Source organism: Cupressus sempervirens, chromosome 3, assembly GCF_028749045.1.
Source record: "Cupressus sempervirens isolate cs-2001-9-10 chromosome 3, ASM2874904v1, whole genome shotgun sequence".
Lineage (NCBI taxonomy): Eukaryota > Viridiplantae > Streptophyta > Pinopsida > Cupressales > Cupressaceae > Cupressus > Cupressus sempervirens.
In genome coordinates, this window is record NC_143120.1 from 351,105,382 (window position 1) to 351,128,297 (window position 22,916).

At 38.4% G+C, this 22,916-nt stretch overlaps 1 protein-coding gene across 2 annotated transcripts in view; it reads right to left on the reverse strand.

Moving 5' to 3' along the window:
• LOC149566430 (mechanosensitive ion channel protein 2, chloroplastic-like) overlaps positions 1-22,916 on the reverse strand; it is a 136,883-nt gene that overhangs the window by 25,499 nt on the left and 88,468 nt on the right. Inside the window, exons 5-11 of one of the 2 annotated variants that reach the window (XM_089819786.1) lie at positions 9,816-9,939; positions 9,496-9,593; positions 9,202-9,333; positions 9,030-9,090; positions 8,717-8,866; positions 1,388-1,498; positions 1,034-1,201 (exon numbers count right to left, since the gene is read on the reverse strand). In XM_089819786.1, the coding sequence (XP_089675912.1) occupies positions 1,034-1,201; positions 1,388-1,498; positions 8,717-8,866; positions 9,030-9,090; positions 9,202-9,333; positions 9,496-9,593; positions 9,816-9,939 (844 nt within the window). The remainder of the gene's footprint in view (positions 1-1,033; positions 1,202-1,387; positions 1,499-8,716; positions 8,867-9,029; positions 9,091-9,201; positions 9,334-9,495; positions 9,594-9,815; positions 9,940-22,916) is intronic. The other variant, XM_089819787.1, reaches the window with a different exon arrangement.

A 22,916-nucleotide genomic window follows, 5' to 3' on the forward strand; every position in this document is an offset into this window, starting at 1 on the left:
GTTCATATAATACTATGTGACATTCTAATAAATCATGCTTACACGCTGCATAAATATAGATAAATATAAATTTTATATGTTTTTTTACTAACGAAACCAAATCCCATTTCAAAAAAATTTCGTAGTTCTTCAAACCTGGACTTGAACCCGAAGTTTAAATCAGTAAAGCAAAATTAATTTACTTCCAAAATTTAGTCATTCTTGTAGTTATAACGTAGGCAAGCATAAATTTGAGCAATTGTCGCTGATTTCAATAAGAGAGAAAACAATCCAAAGAAAAAGAATAGATCACAAGATAAAATGTTAATAAAAACAATTTCATAATATCTGAATTGGATTTTGGTGAAGAAGTGAATTTTGATTTGTCTTATATTAAAAGTGCAGTTAGTTCAATCCTCCTTGGATGCAAAAATTTAACCCAATTATGGAAGAGTGCTTTCATGATCAGCACACAAACAGTGGACGTAAGCACAATTAACCACCATAACTTTGATACATAATCATTTCTGTCTGGTCTGAATATGTATTGGTGTCTCAAAATGTTGGATCCATTATAGATTAATTAGAATTCTTTGCCAAATGGACTTAAATAACTAGAGACTAGCTATGCATTTTTTGTCACAACAAACAATTCAGCAGTTTTGATTTTAAATAATTTATTTTGAGCACATTATTGCTGATCTGAAATCGTTGGGAAAATACATCTCCTGGAAACAAATAGATCCAGATGCATTATTTAGAATCTAGTCTCTTATTTTGAATGGGATACCTGATTTGCTTAATTTTAACCATAGCACACAAGAGATGTATATGAGAAATATTTAGTTAACAAACTATTTAGCATTTTGCAATAAAGAACATCATTTTGCAACAAGGAACACCAACATAAGAAACTAATGCATGAGCAATTGGGAAACCAATGAATTCCTTTATGGTGATAATAATGGTATATATTTTAGAGACTTTCAAACCAGTTATTAGTCCTAGGATGGGTAGAAGGAAAATGTGTCAGATGATATACTTGGCAACTCACCTTAATTTTGCTCACATCTAAATGGCTGATGGCAAAATGAGTCTTGATCCGCCACTGGGGCTTCTGACTGATGTTTCGGACAACAGTCATGGTGAACTTGTGGTTTGGAATATGCACAGCCTCCCTGTCCTCCGCTCTTACAATTGTTGGTGACCACCAACCAACATGCTGAAAAACATCAAATTACAAAAAAAATATATAGGCAATAAAAGTTGAAAAATGATCCCAAGTATCATGGTACTCAAATCACTTCTAAAATACAATTGAATAATTCTTCTCATAATGTAACTTTAATGCTTCATCTTACGAATACATCTTTAAAGTTACTATAGTTATAAATGAAGTATAACTGACCTCAACAATTCCAGAAACTTCATACCCATCAATCTTGGTTTGAATCCAATCATTGACAACAAATGGCCGGGTTGCATGGATCATTACGCTTGACATGTAGTTGGTCAAAATCTACACCCAAGTCTTTTGAATGTCCATAAATTTTTGAAGTAGACAAAAGATACAATATTAAACTTAAATACATAAAACATGTGAACATGGGTAACATTACATGGTGTTGAAACTATGTCTATAAAAGTTCAAAAAGCTTTCCTAATTGTAATTTTAAATTATTGTTTAAGACCTCTGTAACAATTTAACAGTATTTACTGCATCATAAAATTTGAAATAATATGGGTGATTGAAGTTAAAGTCATATAAGTCAATCTCCAATTGAGTAATTTCTTAAATAAATTTATTTATTGAAATCAATGAAATGGACATTGACTAAGACGACATTAAACGTCAGATTAGTGGTAATTAGAATTGTTGTGATTGAAATTAGTAAAAAGAACTGGAAATTTCAGCAGAGTAAATATTTTAGTAAAATGAAGGATTAGAGAAACATAGTTTCATCACTTCAGTGCACTGAAAAATCAAGCAATTACAGAAAGCATAGATGAAAAAATCGCAGGAAAATTAGCTAGAAGTTTTTGCTGTCAAGTTTCGAGACGTTTACTTGCTGAGAAAACTTAACAAGACTGTGCTGTTGTTCTTGGCTGCAATTGTTAAAAAGAGTAATGATAAGTGACAAAAGGTTTCAAATTTATTTGCTTTTCATGATTTCTTGTTTATTGGCCAAGCCACAAAATACCCTTCCAAGCTATAGCAAGGTTATTTCCGTGGAATTAAGTCCATTTGAAGTGGATTTGAAGAGAATTTTGAAGCAAAATCAGATTCTCAAGTGGGTTTTTACATTTTTTTAATTTCGTTTCTTAAATCATTTTATATCCTTTTTGTTGCACCTAGGTTTATGTAAACTCAATAATACATTTCCTATATACTCCAAATTGTTTGATTATAATAAACAAGATTTAACATCACTTTTCAACATTTTTTCTGATTTTTTCACAGTTTTCTCGAGACTGGACTTTTCCTAAAAATTTGAAACCGTAATACTTTTTTTTTCACGTTTCAACTCTGTCTAAAATTATTTAAACTAATTTAGTTAGTTCATTAAAAAATATATTTATAACTTTGTGATTTCAATTTGTAAGTATAAGTTGAAAATGGCAAACAGGGATTCTTCTAGAATTGGGTCAACTTCAAGGTCTGCCAATACCTCAATAGACGCATACCTATCTCTATATGTAGGCACCTATGCTAAAGGAGCTAAAGATAAGGCTTGGAAGTATGCTTCAGAAGGACCGGAATATAATACTCTGATTTGCATCAAGTGTGGAAAAGGAATTTATGGAGGCCTACACCGCCTGAAATACCACCTTGCAGGCATCGCAAAGCATAATGCGAGGGTTTGCAAGGGAATTGTTAAAAAAAAAAGAGAGAGAAATTGATGCCTTGTCTGTTGCTTAAGAGAAAAAAGTGCAAAGGGAAAAGGGCAAAACTAACCATGAAAGCATCATAGTTGAATCTCAAGGTGTTACAATCAACCTTGAAGAAGTGTCACTTGAGGGCATTGTGGGCTCTCTTTGTTGCCCAAGTATCTGCAAATCCACCACCCCTTCGGCTACCACTTTTGCTAATTCTAGTAGAACACCACCATCGGTGCCATGGGCACAATCTATAGTTAGATATTTTGTGCACAACAACACACATGGAGCATAGCCATCATCGGAGGCAACTGGATGGAATAATTAATTTTTTGGTTTCATGCAAGAATGATGTTGCGTTAATGAAATCCGTGGATGCCTCCAACAAGGTGAAGACTGTTGAATCTTTTGCTCTAATGTTAGAACAGGTTGTCATGAAGGTGCTGTAAAAAACCTAACTAGCTTCTAGTTTGAATGCTGATGCACAACTTATGTTTTTTGACATTTTATGAATTTTAAAAATCCTTTGTAGAAAATGTATCAACAACTTCAAGAAATTTAAAATGTAAATATGAGAAATCAGACTATAACTGGAAATTAAAACTATAATGCACCTTATTTGGTATTATCATCAATCAGAATTACATATTATTAAATGGCCCCTGGATTGCAATATATATTTGACAGGCTTTCTCACCAAATTGCCCTCCTACCATCCATGTTAGCTTCTTATTGCCAACACCCAGCCATATACACTTGTGTCTTCAATGTAGAAGGCTGTGAGAAGAATGGTGTGCAAAGCTGGTGCTGAAATGTGGCTCCCAAATACTTCCCACTCAGCTGCTGAACATTACAGTCCTCCCTCCCCGAGATTGCTTGCCCTCAAGCAATCCGACACACACAAAAACTTCCACCGGGATCCCATAAGAAGCAAGTGATGTCCCTATCCTCACTGAACCAACTAAATGCTAATACCAACATCAAAACCAATAACATGACTTGCAATATAGCACCGAACACTTGTGTCGGTGATATTGATGCCAAAGTGTCACCTGTGGTCAAATCTATAGAAGGTACACTAACCCAATCATTTTACCAATCATTAAAAGTAGGTACAAACAATCTCTACACAACATACGAATCCTACACAAATCTGAAGTAGTACGAACTCCCCATAAAATATACCTCACTAGAATCCTAATCATCTCTAGTAACCCCTGTAAAAGATGAAACCACAGGAGAACTAGGTGCAGTATGTGGTTCTCTGTTGCTCTCAACAAATGCACTCACCTCCATTGTATCCACAACACTGACATCCTCACCAGAATCGGCAAATATAGAAACATCACCAACTACCACTATAGGAAACTTAATTGTATCTGCAAATGGTGTAAATTGAGCCCAGCTCCACTTAGGTGAGTGATCATTGTCAACCTCAAAATCAATAACATGCGTACTATCAACAACACACACCTTAACATCTAAGGTACTAATGCTAAGTGCCTCACTAGATGGCTCATTTATCACAGAAGTAGCTGTAGATATATCATCGCACACACACACCCCCATTACCACTGCATCCCTAGGCGAAGAAGTACGCCCTCTACGCATATAATATCTACCTAGAATGAATCTTCTATCACCATTCATAATGTCCGTAACCAAATCATAAAATCAATCTAAAAATTTTCAAAGTCAGCACTGATAATAACTAAGCCCAATTCCTGCATGCTGGAAGGAAACCGCTCTGATACCACTGTAAAAACCTAATTGGCTTCTAGTTTGAATGCTGATGCACAACTTATGTTTTTTGACATTTTATGAATTTTAAAAATCCTTTGTAGAAAATGTATCAACAACTTCAAGAAATTTAAAATGCCAATATCAGAAATCAAATTGAAACTGGAAATTAAAACCACAATGCACCTTATTTGGTATTATCATCAATCAGAATTACATATTATTAAATGGCACCTGGCTTGCAATATATATTTGACAGGCTGTCTCACCAAATTGCCCTCCTACTGTACACGATAGCTTCTTACTGCCAACACCCAGCCGTATACACTTGTATCTTCAATGTAGAAGGTTGTGAGAAGAATGGTGTGCAAAGCTAGTGCTGAAACGTAGCTCCCAAATACTTCCCACTCAGCTGCTGGAATGTACCGCAGGCCCAGAATTCTGATCGCAGCCACTATTGGTAATTATCGTAGCCCACAACAGTCATTTACTGCCCCCCCACCCCCCCGGACCTGATTATAGCACCCAAATAAATAATACTAGCCTTGAATGTTTAATGGCAGGCCTCCTAATCAAGTAATGCAAGTTTGTACTACTGTCTACAGGCCCTGAAGGATAGATCGCAGGCTATCAGACTCAATCCTTTAGTATTAACCAGCTTTCCAATGCCTAGATATACAGATAAAATAAACCCTCGAAGTCTCACAATAACAGTCCTCCAAGAAACAGTAACACGGTAATGGAAGACACTAAACTATTTCTCATAACTTATAAATCCAATCTCCCAATCACAAAAAATCACAGATAGGAGATTTAACCAACGAAACCACCATACATTAGCACTGACTTCAAACAATCTTCAGAAACTCAAAGACCCTTATACTTCAGCAAGGGCTCATAATTTAGAACTCAGGAAAAAGCCACAAAGGCACAAAAAGCAAATATATATTCAAGCGTGCTTTTCCCCATGAAATGACCTCTCATTTATAATCTTTCGTTGGCCCAAAGTTTCCTAAAAAACTCCACTTCAGAAATTGTGGAAGTTTCCCAAAAGAGAACTCAACACTAGAAACTTTCCAACACACTTTTTAGAAATGTCACTTAATGTCATTATTATAATAATATAAGCATTATTATAATAATGCAACTTAATAATTAATGAATAAATAAGAGCTCATGCAATTATTAACTTAATTGATTGCAAGTGACAACCAACTATAGAAGCCACCCACTACTCTGCCAAAAATAGCAACTGCCAAAAATAGATCTACTAAAAAAGTAAATCTACAGCTGGGACCCCCAAAACACCCTGTTAGCTCACGAGGGTAGCTATGATGAGCTAACTCCATCAACTGCATAGATCTGCCAAAAACGGGGACATTACAGGTGAGAATTAAAAATGTGGTGCAAATAATAACCAATAATGCAGCAGCAAATGTGCTAGCTGGTAGAATCCTCCAAGACAAAACATAGTACACTTTTTTGGACACCTTGTGTAGCACATGTTTTTGATATTCTTTTGAAGAACACAGGAAAACTATATTGGGTTAGACTGGTTGTAGAGAATGCAAGGAAGATCACAAAATAGTAAAATACATCTACAATCGCCCTTGGATTTTTCTCTTAATGAGAGAACACACCCAAGGGGAGGAGTTGGTAAGAGTGGGTGTCTCAAGGTTTGCTACGATTTTCTTAATGTTGCAAACTATTATTAGTTCTTTGACAACCTTGCAGCAAATGTTTGTGAGTCAAGCATGGATAGACTCAAGTTATTCGAAGAGTCTGATGGAGAGAGTTTTGCATACATTGTCTTCAACAACCAATTTACACAATGAGCTACAAATATTGTGAAGGTAATTTGAAATTTTGAGTATTTAATTTTTTTGCATTCAAATCTTTCATTATTAATATGTAACTTTAATGGTTATCTTTTTGTACTTTTCAATTGTATGTGTCACAGCCCTTAGTTAAAAGTAGTTTACTTGGTAGATGGGGATCAAACCCCAATGGGGTATCTTTGTGAAGCCATGGATAGGACCAAGGAGTCTATCAAAAATCACTACAAAGAGGACAACCTCAAATTTGACCCCATATGGGAAATTATTGATAGGAGGTGGAACCATCAACTCCACCAGCCCATTCATGCAGCAAGGGTGCTTCCTCAACCCTCACTTCAAGCCATCATGCTCCGATCCCAATGGAGAGATCATAGAGGGCCCCACTACATGCATCCAAAGGATATACCCAAGGTTGAGGTCAGAAACCAAATTGTGTCTGAATTGGACATTACCAAAATGCAAGGTGCAAGCTATTTTCTTTAGACTTGACCAAGTGAAAAAGAACCACTCAAACCCAAAGTATAACATTCGGAAGTTTGGGTTCTTTCACATCATGAGAAATAGATAAAGCTTAAAATATATTTTCACCTTGCTTTCTGACTTTTCAATATTTTATTTTGTAGATGTTTGGTGGCAAAATTGGGGTGGAAATGCCCCAAATCTGCAAAAATTTCCCCTTTGAATATTATGCCAGCCCTGTAATTCATCCAATTGGAGCTTGTTCAATGCCATCCACATAAAGAAGAGGAACACATTAGCACAAAAACTCCTTGATAACCTTATCTTTGTGCAATATATTCTTCAGTTGCACACAAGGAAGGTTATTCCATCCAGACTGGAATAGCTGCTCTAGCTCACTGTTCACTGTTCACTTACATTTCTACAGGAGTAATTGCAAGATTTGAACCCCCTATTATTATAGAAACACATCTCAAATGAGAGCAGACGACAATGTAAACGAAATGGGATTTGCAATTTTTTTCAAGATAAATAGCCATTGTACAACTACACATCACTCCTTGTTCCAAGAAAATAGTCAAGGAGAAAATTGAGAATGTGATATCCATGTTTATATATGCAAGTATAATATCTTTAAAAACATGAACCTGTCAGGCTAAAAAAGAGCATGAAAATAAAATCTTGAAAAAAATGGGGTTACATCGATGTGGCATTTGTAGAATAACTTTAAGCAGAATTATTTCAGGAGCAGCAAGGAAATAGACAAGAAATGGAGGGAGAAGCCATCATATGCCAAAAGAGTGGTTTAAAAGTCCCTAACCAATTAATGAGGTCATGATGCTTTGTCCTACAAAATTGAATAATCTACTCTATAAGACAAGGGCCAAGGACCAAGATACTAAGCCAATGATATTTGTTCCCCAGCAAACTCCAATCACTAAATCCAAATTAACATTCTCCAAGAATTGGTTATGGCACACACAATAAAGGCATACCTATTTGAAATTAGAGTAGACATTAAGGGGATAGAAATCATTGTGCACGATATCATAAACTGAATAGAATAAAAATTAATTGAATAAACACAATGCAGAAAATCATTGAAGTCATCAAGGAGATAGTGACAGAAACAATAGATGTAAATGGCATTGAAAATCTTAATTCTTATAGGTCTGACCTCCCCCATATTTGAGACAAAAGTTATAGAAAAACATAAGGCAACCTGAAGAATTATGGTCATTTGTATTCTTCAATAAATACAATGCTACCAATTTTCTGTCTTGCATATTTTACTCCATTTGAACACAGAAATCAGAAACAGAAAGCAATAACAGGTATATGAATTCCAGAGCTAAGTTAGCTAAGCTGATACAAATTCCATAAAAAGCTTCTCAACTGAATCTAACAAAGTTCAAGCATAAAATCTATGAAAGATAGCCAACATAAAGGATGTTTTGTTAAGACATGTATGCAGAATAAACTGTTATTTGATACGGTAATTTAAACAATTGCAAGTACAAATAGGATATTAATTAGTTTTTGTCAGATTACAAGTATGCAGAATAAATTGCTATTTGATAACCTAATTTAAACAATTGCATGTTTAAATAGAATATAAATCATTTTCAGTCACATTTAAAATCTCAGCATATTTCTTTGCAAAACACCAGAAAAGGGTAATTTTTCATTTTAATTATCTGCCATAACAAAGTAGATTTTTTGTGAAAAAAATCAGATCTACATATGTACCTATCAGATTCTAGATTAAACTATATGATGCAGAGATAGTTGGAGTTGCATTCTGAAAGATTTTTAAAAATCACCTCACGGCCAGCGAGAGTCAATAATACTGTTCCAAACCCTCCAGCAAAAATCCACTTTTGAATGGGAAAACCCACATTCTCAAAGAAAAGGGCTACTCCCACCACACAAACTGCAGTAATTAGAGAATTTCTAATAAATTCATATCCAAGCTGCAAAAGCAAAGCACATAATGACGAAACTAAGTAACTTTTTCAGACCACATAGAATTGGAGAAATCTCTAGATTCAAATTACAAATTGACATAAAATATCATGTCATGAATGAGGTATGGAGTAACATAGTAAATTTATAAAATGGGTGACAAAAATATACATTGCTTGTGTCTTGGGGGTTCTGGCGCTCTGTAAAAAATTTATATACCTGCTGAATCAAGCTGCACCAAATCAAATGGGAAAATTTAGAAACATTATACCATAGAGTGATTCAGCAACTTAGCTAGATGTAGGCTGTGAAAATGCCAAGATGGTACCAATATATAACTTACCCAGATATACAACATACAAATGCCACAACAGTTGAAAGCGACCTAATAATGTCTACAAGTGGCAGCTTGATAGCTTGGCTTGTTTCAGACGAGACCTCAACAGGATCAAATGCCCTGACCAGAAATCCATTACTAATATATAAATCAAATTCACTTACTCAAAAAAATACTTGCCCTCCAAACCCAACTTCACCTGAGCATTAATATTCAACTAAAGCATCAGAGAAATTTCTGGCAATCTAATTCATGCCCAATATTACAGCTACACTTTTATTAGATCTTCAATGCCATTACCTGCAGAGCAGTATGACACCTGTCCATAGCAGAATTGGCCGCAAATAGGATGTCATGAAGTAGTAAGTACGGCTTTTCTTCCAATTCCGGGAACTCCGCTGCACAGGTTCATGTTATTCTAGTGACATTTAGAACTTAAAAGGTACAAAAAGATATGGAAAGAATTAACCAAAAGACGGGAAAAGGCTAATTTTCAGCTCCAATAAGAAATTTGAAATTTCTGAACAAAAATCTGGGGTGTGAACAGGATTGCGATACACGGAATATTTTAACACTATTTAGCAAATGCATCATTGTCAACTTATGTTGTGAGATCATACATGAAATATGACATGACGAATCAGCTGCAGAAATGGCCCAAGACCCCATGCAGAAAACACCATAAGCCCAACTGCAGGAGCACATCGTAGTATAAGAGGGCTCTGCTGCAAAGCATTTTGTGCCCTACAGAACTAAGTAAACTTGTCAAAAAAACATTATTACTTATTTTTCACAGAAATTAATGATAACATATTAAATAAAAAATCAATAACACACATCTCAAGTACAATGCGAAAATAATTTATGAATCTTGATCAAGGCAGATAACATGATATAATAATCGTTCCATTCAAACAATTATCTTCATCAAAGAAAATATTAAAAAGGATAGGGTAGAGCCCAGAAATATGTAATTGTAAGCTAAAGTCGGGAAAGAAAATATAAAATCTCAAATATCTTCCACTCCCAAGTAAACTATCAAACAGCGATTTAAAAATGATGCCTATTTAGCTCTAACCACACCTACTCACATATGCTGGTCAAGCAATTTTGTTTTTAAACTACCCAAGACTAGAACTAACAATATAATAAAATTAAGAGTACAAACAACCTTCAAAGAACAACATGCAATCAAATAATACAGAAATTATGTTTCCTTATAACCGAAGTCATAAGTAATTATACAAATATAAATTTAGAACAGACAACCTTCAAAGAACAATATGTCATCAAATAAAACAGAGTATAAACAGTCTTTTACACAATTATCTTTCATGTACCATCTTTAGCTTTCAAATATTGCTACATAAACAAACACAAAATAGTAGTGCTTCAAAATATTACCAGTAGTGATTGGCAATTAGAAGCACAAATCGTTTAAAAATCTCAATTTTGTGATTTTTAAAGATATCCAGTCAAACAAAAAATTTCATCAAAAAATCGTATTTGATCAGCCACAGTTTTTAATAAATTTTAAAGGCTTAAATCACAAAAAAATCAGCCAAGAGACACATTCACCATCCACCCACCTGTCACAATACCCTAACCGCATGAAATTGCTATATAGTCAAGCTTTTTCATTGGATTTTAGCATGGCACTAAACACCAGCCACTAGGACATGGTTCACCATCAAAGATTCGCCAGATTTCATCAGCTTGCTGGGGCAAATCACAAATAGGTGACCTTGAATGGATGTATAACTCTAACAGATGTTAAGGATAATAAAATAGAGACAATAACCTGGATTGATAAAGAGATGCTGGATTTTTTCCTCCATATTGTTATTTTGTGGTGACTGATCAAGGAAGTACTGTACACTCTCACAAAAAAAAAAAATTTGGAGCTAGTTTGTCCGCAATTTTTGGGCCGACATGTTGTAACTGACTATAACCCTAAAGCGGCAAAATCTTGTATAGAATGGCTTAGGGTTAGAAATTTCATAATGTGTGATGTGATAGTAGCTTCTTGTGGCGGTATTGAACTGTAAGGGATTACAGATAATAATCAGGTTGTAATCACTGGGTAATAAAATGTTGGACTCGATGTTTGGTGCACATAGCCCAAGGATTGGGTGAACCGTGTTAAATCTTTGTGTCTTGTGTTCTCTTCTGTGCGATTGATTATTTTCTGGTATTGGTTATATTTGCATGTAATTGTTATCTGTCCGGGGTTAATCCTAACACATATTCCATATTATTGGCATTTGCCTTAGGCTTGTAGTAATTTGGTGGGAAATAGTAGACAATATCTTAAATATTAAGGCTTTTATCTGATTTTTTTAACATATAAGAGTACCTAGTCAAAAGTAAAATATAGAAAGCCAAAAATGAAAATGAAACAGAACTCTTGTGGCTCGATATTAACCTAAAGATATTGTTTTCATGGAATTGTTGTGTACCTTACTATTAAAAATATATATATATATTTTAATTGTCAACTAACAACAAGGTGGTCATTTAGAATATCAAGGTTAGGTTGGGGGAGTTCTCCTTTTCAATGCTAACACGGTGTGATAATATGAAGCTGTGACCATGGCCATCAAGTTTTAGTGACAAGCCAGTATAACTAACGGGAAGCAAAAGTATGTGCAGGAACGATATGTGGTAAGGAAAACAGAATGGTTTTTTTCAAAAAGATAGAAGTCATTTTCTGGTGCTGCCAAGAATGAACTGTAGCACTATTTTCTATCAACATGAAAGATAGTTATGGTTAAATTTAAATTTCCTAGATAATTTACAAGCTTAATGCTTTGTTAATCTGTGAAAATCACTGATAAATACATGCTTTGTAATTGTTAATTTGTTAGGGAACTACATTCCATTTAGGTTCATCAATTACATAGAGGTTCAGAAGGCCTGGAAAGAGTATATAGCAATACAGAAGCACTTTAGACATATAGAAAACTAATGCATGCTTTGAGAAAAGTCAAGCCCTTATCTTGTGGGCTTATCTTAATCTCACCCAAAACAACAATCATATATTCTCTTTAAAACCCAAATAAATTTCAGCAGCAACTGTGCCATTGAAAGGGAATTTTCCTTGTGGTTTGTTTTCATTGAAACTTGTAGCTATAGTCTCTTGAATTCTCAACTCAAAAGTCAATTAATGTTCTTAACTGCACCGTCCACATATACACAAAATCAAGGAAAATTAACTTGAATAATGATAGCTAAAATAGTTGCTCTCTTCTATTTTACTAGGCCTTTATTATGCCACTTTACTGTTTTACAAAGTTGCTAAGAGTTATATATGAGAACATTTCAATATAATTTTTGAAATGTAAGATTTTGTTTCAAAAACCTTTTTTCTTTACTACTCTATCCTGAGCTATCTGATTCAGAACCTCTTAAATTGAACTTAGCAATTGCTTTCCCTTTCACACTCTTAATATAGTTCTCTCTCATGTATTTCATTATTCACAAGTACTATTAAATCAAAAATATGAATTAGTTGATTCTTGTTACATTTATGATGTTTCCTTGGCAAAGGAAAACTGTCTTTCTAGTGATTTTCTAAGATAATAAAGCTTGAGAATTTTGAGATCCTAGAGGCAAACTAGGATAGTCATGAGGTTGAACAATTCAGGAGATAGCTCTAAACTAGGAGCTTCATTATCAAGACTTGCAGCTCTCTAGCATAGCTCTATTTATCGTACCAAGACATTAGCTACGCTTATTTTGGTACTACTTGTGAGGCTTTCACACCATCCCCCATTGCAAATGTGTTCCCACTCTTTGCTTCCCATTGATCATCGGTGACTAAAAGTTTGACAAGCATGACAACTTCTCGATTTTTCTAATCAAACTTGTCCTGCTCTTTGCCTTCGTCTGTAGGACAATTAGTCTTGTCCAAGACAATTTTGTTAAGACAGTGTATTCAATGATCGTCATCATATGCTACTTCCAAGTATTGTAGTTTTTGTCATTCAATTTTTGACTCCCCTCAAACAAAATATTTGTTAGAGATGTCATTGCAAAATACTAAGGTCAAAAAAGGTAGACCAGAAGGTGGCATGAATATCAAGACATAATGCATTCAACACGTGAAAAAACACTTTGAATAAAACAAGCAGAAATTAGGCACTGATTTCGAGGTTGAACAAGTTTCCCAAGCATGGATTACAAGGCAGAATTTTTGAAATACCCAGATAATATTGAGAGATACTCAAAAATCCTCTCAAAAAACCAAGAATTTGCAATCAAAGAACATAACCAACTGAAGTAATAGAGGGTTTTGGTGAAGCGCAAGTCGGCTGATTTTAAATACTCCAAAATGACAAACAATGAATGGACCTAGATTGCAAGTGATTTAGGAAACACTTCATTGTCCAATAGTGCCTGCAGCAACCTAATCTCATCAGTTGGAGCACAATTTTTAGTGGAGAAAGCACCAAGAATTGTCACCATTTGCAGATACAAACCACGGGTTGCATAAACAACAGCCTGAGATAAGAATATCTACAATATTAGAAACACTCATATTTACAAGATTTACAATATTGACCATTAAAAAATAATAAATTGGATACTAAGGAGATGCTATTCGAATAGATTCGCAGCAGTTTGAAATTTTGAAAGTCTCTCGAGTCGAAGTGTTAAAAATGAAAAATGGCAGAAATTGGCCAAGTATAAGAACAAGAAGGCAAGAGTCAAATGTTGAGTTGAGCTATTCATTGGCATTTCAAAGGGGAGTTAGGTTGTGTTTGAAAATCAGTTGGTTAGATAGGAAGGTTATTCTACCTGTTGTTAAATTTGTAACAGTGATATTCATACTGGTCTGAGAGTACAGACTGCACTTTAATCTTCTCCCCTTGTATACCATTCGAAAGCATTATATACATTGCACTTGGCAAATAGGATGGGCGGCAATCATTGGCAATAACATTGTTATGCACTAACTATAACTAAATAGTTATGTTAGTTAATATATGTGTTATCTCCTTCTTGGGCACCGATTTCTATAAGTGAAGTATGGGCCAACCTAGAGAGGGTCATGTCCCTTTAAGGGACATGCCCTTTGGTCATGGTATAAGAGGGGGGTGTTATTGTAGTTTAAGAACACACAATACATTGAAGTCTGCTCCTTAAAACAATACTGCCCCATACAAATTATTGGAGAGAAACAATTTCAGAATAACATTTAATATTCTGAAAATTACCTTCTACATTCTAAAGAAGAAGAAGATCAGAACAGCCAAAGACTAAAGGTATTATCTCAAATCTGAACCTATAGAATTTGCAGAAACTTTACACCTGTCAGATAAGAAGGTGCAATCCGCCACCTTAACTGGCATCTTGCCAAATATAGTAGTGGAATCTGCTTCCTTAAGTGGCAACCTCCAAATATCGAAATCAATGTATAGTTTGGCCTTGCAAATTGTCGAAGTTAGATCACCATAAGGAAAATCAAAGGTCAAAATGTTACTTCTTTGAGCTCACCAAATAAAAAGGTGGAATTCACTTCCTAAGTGGCAACTTGACAGATAAAAAGATGGAAGCCACTTCTTTAAGTGGCAGTTGTTGTCCGGCAAAACGGGTAGTTAGACAATTATCGGTGCAGCGACGGTTGTGTCATTTCATTGGCACCGTTTCGGATATTATAAATATTGTGGACACTTATGTATTTGGCATCATTATCAGCATCATTATCATTGTATGAGATATCATTGTTGTACGAAAAAGCATTTGATAATGAATAGTATTTTGCATTGATTATATGTTTTCTTTCTTGTTCGCCACAGGCTGAACATTTGGTGCCATTGTTAGTTTGAATTCGGGTAGAATGGAAGGACGAAGATAAATGGGAAGAACAATACAAGACAACCGGAAGACAAATGATGACGGCAAAATAGAAATTTTTGAAGGAGAGCATGAGGCAGCGCAGAACTTTCACATTCTGTATTGCGTAGGTTTGGAAACTTTCGTACAGAGGGAAGCCGTCGGGAACAGGGTCACGGTAGATAGTGTGTGGGATGATATGCACGTGAGCCCCACCACGAACAAATTTCTAGACCAACTTCCCCGTCTGATCGCACAAGCTGACATGGCACAAAAGAGATGCTGAGAGGAAGCGGAATGCGAGGAACGCCATCAGGGGACTCTGAAGAAGTTCTATGAGGAGAGAGTTGCACAGCGGCAGAAAATTGAACCATGAGCCGTTGCATCGTGGTGTCTAGGGCACTCAGAAATCTATAACTGTCGTCGCATAAGTCAACATATTATGTATACAAAGTAAATAAATAAAAGAGTGTTCTACTTTGTTTTATTTTATAATGGTACATGTGAGATGCCCAATCTTTTAAATAAGAATAGAAATTTGAGGGAAGAAATCGACGAATTACAAATTGTGCATAATGAAGCCGAATGTCGGCGGAGAATAAGGCAAGTCGTCGAGGAATGAACTGAGAGGCAGTCGGAGGAATCACCGAATGTGGTGTTCATAGCGAGGTTCATAGGAACCAATGAAGGGTGCCTCAGTTCGCCAGAACGACAGGGACGGAGCAACGAGGAGTTGCTCGAGGAAACACGACATCGATTGGCAATGCTTGAGGAGACAAAGAAGCAATTTCTAGATTTATCACACACACCACTACAAGAGCAAACCTATGAAGAAGTAGAAGAGGCGAGGCCAACAAAGGACACAGGGGCAAAAGGAAGTGCTGGAGCGGCACTTCACGGTGGTCAGAGTAACCTGCTGGGATCAACTTCTAATACTTTAGCGACACGATTTAGTGGTAATCAACGAGCAAGAAGCACTATGTCTCAAAAGCAAAAACTTCCAAAGTTCACGGACGACAAGAAGGAAGATCCCGTACGTGTGAAACAATATGGACTGCCAATGCGGTCACAGATGCAGATGAATGGCTAAACCAATTTCCCACCAGCTTATGGGGGGTAGCCATGGATTGGTTCTCCGACATGGATAAGGCAAAGATCTCCACATGGGATGATCTGAAGAAAGAATTCCAAGCAGAATTTCGACTACTCTGGGATGATAACAAGGTTGTAGCAAAAATCTACAACTGCAAACAAGGGAAGAAGGACAAGGTTTGAGCCTACAATCAAAGGCTCAAAGATCTTCTTAGCCAGATGGGTACTCAACCGGCGGACGAACTAAAGAACCGCTGGTTTGTAGAAGGCCTCCACAGAGCATTGAGAAGAAAAATGAAAATAGTTTGGCCCACGTCCTACACCAATACATACGACCGTGCCCTAAATCTAGAAAGTGAAAGCAAAACAGCAAAGAAGAAGAAGAGGAGAAGAAAAACTTCATCATCTTCCGAGAGCGATGAATCCTCCAACGAGGGAAGTAGTGCTAATAGCGAGGAGGAGCCCAACAAGAAAGTGCAAGCACTCCAAAAAGACTTGGAGCAGATGCGCAAGGAATTCCAATCCATAATGGGAACGAGTGGCCGCATGGAGGAAGGAGAAATCTAGTACACGGACTGCAAAGAGAAGGGTCATTCAAAGGGAGCGTGTCCCAAGAAGGCGATGTGTGATATCTATCAAGTCCCAGGGCATTCTACAAAGGAATATCTATTTAACATGAAGACTAAGAGCCAACAAATATTGTTCACACAAGAACAACCATCCACGTCTAGCACAAACAATGACACCCAAGGCAACAACATTGCCACATCAAGCGGCTACCAAAACAACCGCCGAGGAGGATGGAGCAGGAATGACAATAGAAATCGAATACAATATGATTCCAAAAGAAGGCCCATAATCCAATGTCAGGCATATAACCAGTGGGGCCACTTCGCCAGAGAGTGCCCGAAGAATGACACTCCGCAAAAATTATGTTGAAGGTGTGGTCCAGGGGACCAAGAAGATGCTAATTGCCCGAAACAAGTAAATCTCATTAACATTGACGAGGAAAAGGTTCTGATTGTCACCCGTAACAAGGCTAAGCAGGCCACCTATCCTGACCCCCGCAAGGAGAAGCAAAGGTTGCAGGAGGCACGGGAAGACATAGAGAAAGCAATGAAGACTACGAAGGATATGAAGGATGTTGTTCCTCGACGGTTGGAGGAAGAAAACAACTTGGTCAATCAGATCCTACAAATGGAGGTGCCCGTCAGAGTCCAAGACCTCTTACAAGTAGTACAGCAATTAAGGACAGCATTGCTGAATACCCACGCACACACGGCAGAGATGAAAGGACAGCCAACCATACCAGGAGGGCCTGCGATAGATCCCATGTTGCTGACAGTAAGCAATGGTCGTAATCCGGCGGTGGTCGAGATGGGAATCCTTAAAACCATCCTGACGGACACCATCGTGGATGGTGGGTCCGGGGTAAATGTTCTTCCCGAGGAGACGTTGAGGAAATTGGGAAAGCCTACCCTGTGGCCATCCACATTCAACCTACTTGGCGCCGACCAACAGGGGATAAAACCCCTCAAGACGTTAGTGGCTCAACAAGTAACTGTCAAGACGCAGCCATTTCTGCTAGATTTCGTAGTAATCCCCTTAAAGAAAAAGGGATATGACGCCATTCTTGGAAGAGGATGGCTAGTGGCCGCGAAAGTAAACCATAACTGAAAGAAGAATATCCTGTCAATGCAAAGAGGAGGGCGGAAGTTTGTGATTGATCTCCAAACTCAAGTGGTAAGTGAAGAGATGGCATCGTTGTTGGAATTCGAGTCAGACGGAGAACACCAAACAGATGAGGGAAGAATGGATCCGAACGACGAAGGCATTTTTGAGCTAGAGAAGTGTTCAAAGGACGAGACAAGTTCACTAAATGGACTTTTTCATTGGTAGATGGAAGACTACGAACTCTTCCATACGTACATGCTTGGCATGGAAGAACCCGAACATGAGGAGGTATTCCCACCACAGTTCGTGGAATACAGAGAAGGAAACCAGAGATCAATGAGAGTTTGAAGGAAAAGAGATAAGATACAAAGAGTCATTCGTAGAGGTTACTAATCTTGGAGACACGAAGAATCCAAGAAACATACTCGACTGGAACCCGGTACAGAAGGCCGCAGCATTCAAAAAATTTCTCGAGTACAAGGATGTATTCGCATGGAGTTACAAAGATTTAAAGGGAATCCCACCGGAGAAGTGTGTCCACTGCATACAATTGGTACCCGGAGCCATACTTGTGTGGAAACGCCCGTACCGAATGAACAAAAACTATGCAGCCCGTGTAGATGAGGAAATACAGCACATGCTAGAGGCCAGCATAATATTCAAAGTTCAAACAAGCGAGTAGGTGTCACCTATTGTGATATCGATGAAGAAGGACAAGATCCAAATCCGGATATGCGTGGACTTCCAGTGCCTCAAAGTGGTCACAATAAAGGATCCCTTCCTGATTCCGTTCACCGACACGATTCTGGAAGAAGTAGCCAAACACGAGATGTTTTCCTTCATGGATGGATTTTCTAGCTATAACCAGATCTCCATTGTTGAGGAAGACAAACTAAAGACTACTTTTGTGGTGGAGGATGGAGTGTATGCGTACAACCGAATGCCCTTCGGATTGTGTAACGCACCTACCATGAACGCACCTACCACGTTCCAGCGGATCATTTTGCACATATTCGACAATGTCATTAGGCAAATTCCACGAATTTCTGGATGATTGGTCAATTTTCAGTGGACAAGACAACCACTTAAAGGCACTTCAGGAATGTATGGAGAGGTGTCGACAAGCGAGGCTGGCATTAAATCCAAAGAAATGTCAATTCATGGTTCCTCAGGGAAAACTACTTGGACATATTGTTTGCAAGACAGGACTAAAGACCGACCCGGATAAAGTAAGGGTGATAGTGGAAATGGAAGCCCCAACGGACGTATTAGGAGTCAAGTCCTTTCTCGAACACATTGGGTATTATAGACAATTTATAAAGAACTATGCTAGAATTGCTCTGCCCCTAGACAAGTTGACACGAAAAGGAGAACCATACATCTGGACTTCCGAGCAAGAGACCACCTTCTTAGAACTGAAGAATAGATTGCTCGAAGCACCCATACTAGCGTATCCAAACTAGGATAGGGAGTTCCATGTGCACGTGGACGCATCAAACTTCGCTATCGATGCGACGTTGGCACAGACTGGTGATCATGGTCTCAATCATCCAGTGTATTTTGCAAGTTGGCTACTGTCAAAAGCCGAGAGGAATTATAATACCACTAAAAGGGAGGCTCTCGGGATGGTGTACTTGGTACAAAAGTTCAGACATTATTTATTGGCCACACCATTTACTTTTTACGTGGATCAACAAGCATTGATGTACCTGGTGAACAAACCAATCATCCAAGGCAGAATTAGCAGATGGTTGTTGCTACTACAAGAATTTACCTTCACCAACATTGTGCAACCTGGTAAGAGTCATGTCATTGCTGACCACCTCTCCCGAATCAAGTCCGGGGAGCCACCGAAAGGGGTCAATGACAACTTTCTAGATGCACACTTGTTTAGAATCGTCATTCTCCCAAAATGGTACAAGTCTATAGGGGAGTATTTATCAACATCCCAATTTCCGAGAGAAATGCCGCCATGCGAACGATAGAAACTAGTTCTAAGAAGCCGAACTTTTTAGCTAATAAATGGTCTTCTCTATAAGATGGGTCCTGATTAAATACTACAGCGATGTGTAATGGAGGAAGAAGTGCAAGGTGTTCTAAGAGAAGCACATGAAGGGCCGGCAGGTGGCCATATGGGACCTGACACAACAGCACGGAAGGTTCTTCTTGCCGGCTTATGGTGGCCCACACTTTACAACGATGCACGGGAATGGGTGCTGAGCTGCGACACGTGCCAAAGAGCCGACAAACCACTCAAGAGGGACTTCATGCCATTAAACTCGTTCAACGCCGAGGAATTGTTGGAACGTTGGGGATTAGACTTCATCAGCAAGTAGGGCCAGGCGCTGCCGATACACAGTGGTAGCCACGGAGTATCTAACAAAGTGGGTAGAAGCACAGGCACTACCTAATAATTTTGCAATCAACATGGCCAAGTTCTTGTATGAACAAATCATCACCTGGTATGGTATACCTATTCAATTGACGAGTGACAGAGGTCAGTTCTTCAACCATGTCATGAGATTATTGACAACAAAATTCAAAAATTTTCATTCCTTGTCAAGTCCCTACCATCCATGAGCCAATGGCCAGGCAGAGGCCACAAATAAAATTCTGGTGGGCATCATATACAAATCCTGTGGCATTGAACAGGCCGACTGGGAGAAGTTACCTTCAGCGCTATGGGCCTACCGTACCACATTCAAAGTCACAACAAGACAAACGCCATTCCAATTGATGTTTGGTCAAGAAGCGGTGGTATTGGCTGAATTTATGGTCCCAAGCCTACAAATTGCAATTGACAATAGACTAGGAGATGTGGAGAGTTTACGAGAACGCCTCTACCAATTGAACAAACTGGATGAACGCAGATTAACAGCACAATGGGCGACGGAAGTGGCACAGACCCGTCGAAAAGTGTGGCACAAAAAACATTTGAAAAGGACGAGGTTCTAGCCAGGCCAACTCGTGCTTTGGTACAATGGCCATAACGAGATAAAACCCGAGAAGTTCAAGGTTAAGTGGCTAGGACCATATAAAGTGAGAGAAGTCGGCGACAATGGATCCATAAAACTGTGGACCTTGGGCGGGCACGAGATTCCCGAGGCCATCAATGGATCGAAGTTCAAAATTTATCAGGAGTGACAAAAAGGCGAAGTAAGAAGTAATCACCAAATTCGACGCAAGTAAAAATATATATATATTGAAAATTTAAAAAAATTATTTAAAAAAATAAAGTATCCTGTGGACATGAAGCCTCGAAGTGTCCTGTGGACACTTCTGTCCCGCGGCAAGGGTCTCGCAGACACAGCAAATTCTCAACCATGGGTTAAAAGAAACTGTTAAAAGACATCACGCACGACAAAGACTTACAATTTGCAGCCGCTAGTTAAAAGAAATCACGCATGATAATAAGCCAAGGGTTGTAAAGGAAATTGCAGCCATAGAGAAGGAAAGAAGAGAAGAGAACAGAGAAAAGAGATAGTCACCAAGTATATTCACCGTGGAGAAGGGCAGTCTGCGGTAATCAGGATTGGTGCCGGTAAAGAAGCCAGAAGAAGAACAAGTGTTGAAGGAGAAAAAGAAGCTACGTTCCGACGGAAAGGAAGATATTGCAGGCACATCATCCACGGGAAGAAAGAATATCCACAGACAAGTAGAGGACAGCAAAGGCAATTCACGTGGGAATCATTGCCGCTGGAGAATCACTTTCGCGGAAGACGAAAAGAGAGAGAAACCCCAACCGTTTCTTTTAGGTACATAAAAAGACAAAGCAAGAAACCGTTATTATGGAATCCACAGGAAAAAGAAAGCAATGGAAAAACCAATTGAAAGCAAATATAGAAAAGAATGCGAGAGTATTGGCTTCTGGAATCCGAGTTGCAAGGCCAACAGCATCCAGCAATAAGAAGCAGAAAGTAAAGGCTGACCTATCACACCTCACGGTCCAGTTTGAAGGACTGAATGGCAACAAGTGTCAGAAATGGTAGCAAGAGACTGCAGATACAGATTTAATCAAACAAATTTTGGTACGAGCACAAGTGCATTGGGCAATACAACTTCTAATATATTCCATTTGGTTGTTTGAATCAATTTTAAGAACTATGATAGAATCATACAATAGGTACAGCAGAACGAGTACATCTATGTACAAGAAGCACTGTCTGACAGTCTCTTTCAAACTGCGGGATTTCACTAGGGTTTTTGGCATTCCTGGCCAAGGAGGCCGGAAAGTGGAGACTGAGGATCGCAAGTTGTCACACGAACGTAAAGAGTATTGGGTGAAATTAGTGGGCTGCGACCTCACACCAGAGGAAATGGAGTCAGTGGTGAAGGGTGCCAAGAGCCGAGGGTTATGGAGGGATTTTATTCAGGAGGGTCATTGGAGATGTATCATGGATGTAATCAAAAGCAGGTTGACGGGGGCAAGTTGGGCCTCGAATATAGCTTTGTCGCAGATTACATTCATGAACGGCATCATGAATGGTACCGTGTACGATTGGGCCACGGTCCTCGCCGACAGGATGGAGGAGTTTATGGCACTCCAGCATTGAACATTTTTCATGTCACACCATGCTGTTGGTTTGTTTTTGGAGGCAACCCTTCATTAAGTACCAATCGACAATTTTGAGGTTCCACCGAGGGGGGAGTTGGCACCAAGAGAACCCCCAATATTCTATTGGAGACATTTAGACACAGGTGGAACCGCGGCTGGGCAGAACAAGGTATTAGAGGGATTGGAGGCATATAGAGACACGGACAGCGGAAGGGAGGACATTACAGAGAGCAATGGAGCCGAGTTCGAGGAAGAAAGTACTTTGGCGAAAGTTGGCTGCGACGCAACGGCTAGCGGGTCCACATTCTTCACCCCTCCCTAGTTGCCAACTTCGGCACACCTGACCGCCATCACTTCGCTCATTCCTTTGTTTGGCCAGAGACATGCGCCGGTTGTCATGACTCCACCACCGACCACGGTAGTTATGACTCCACCGACGGCCACGGCAGATGTTATTCCACAGACGGCCATGACAGATGTGATTCCACTAACGGCCAAGATAGAAGTTATGCCTTCACAGAGTTTTTCGCCAAATTCAATTGCACCCGCAGAGCCAACCGCA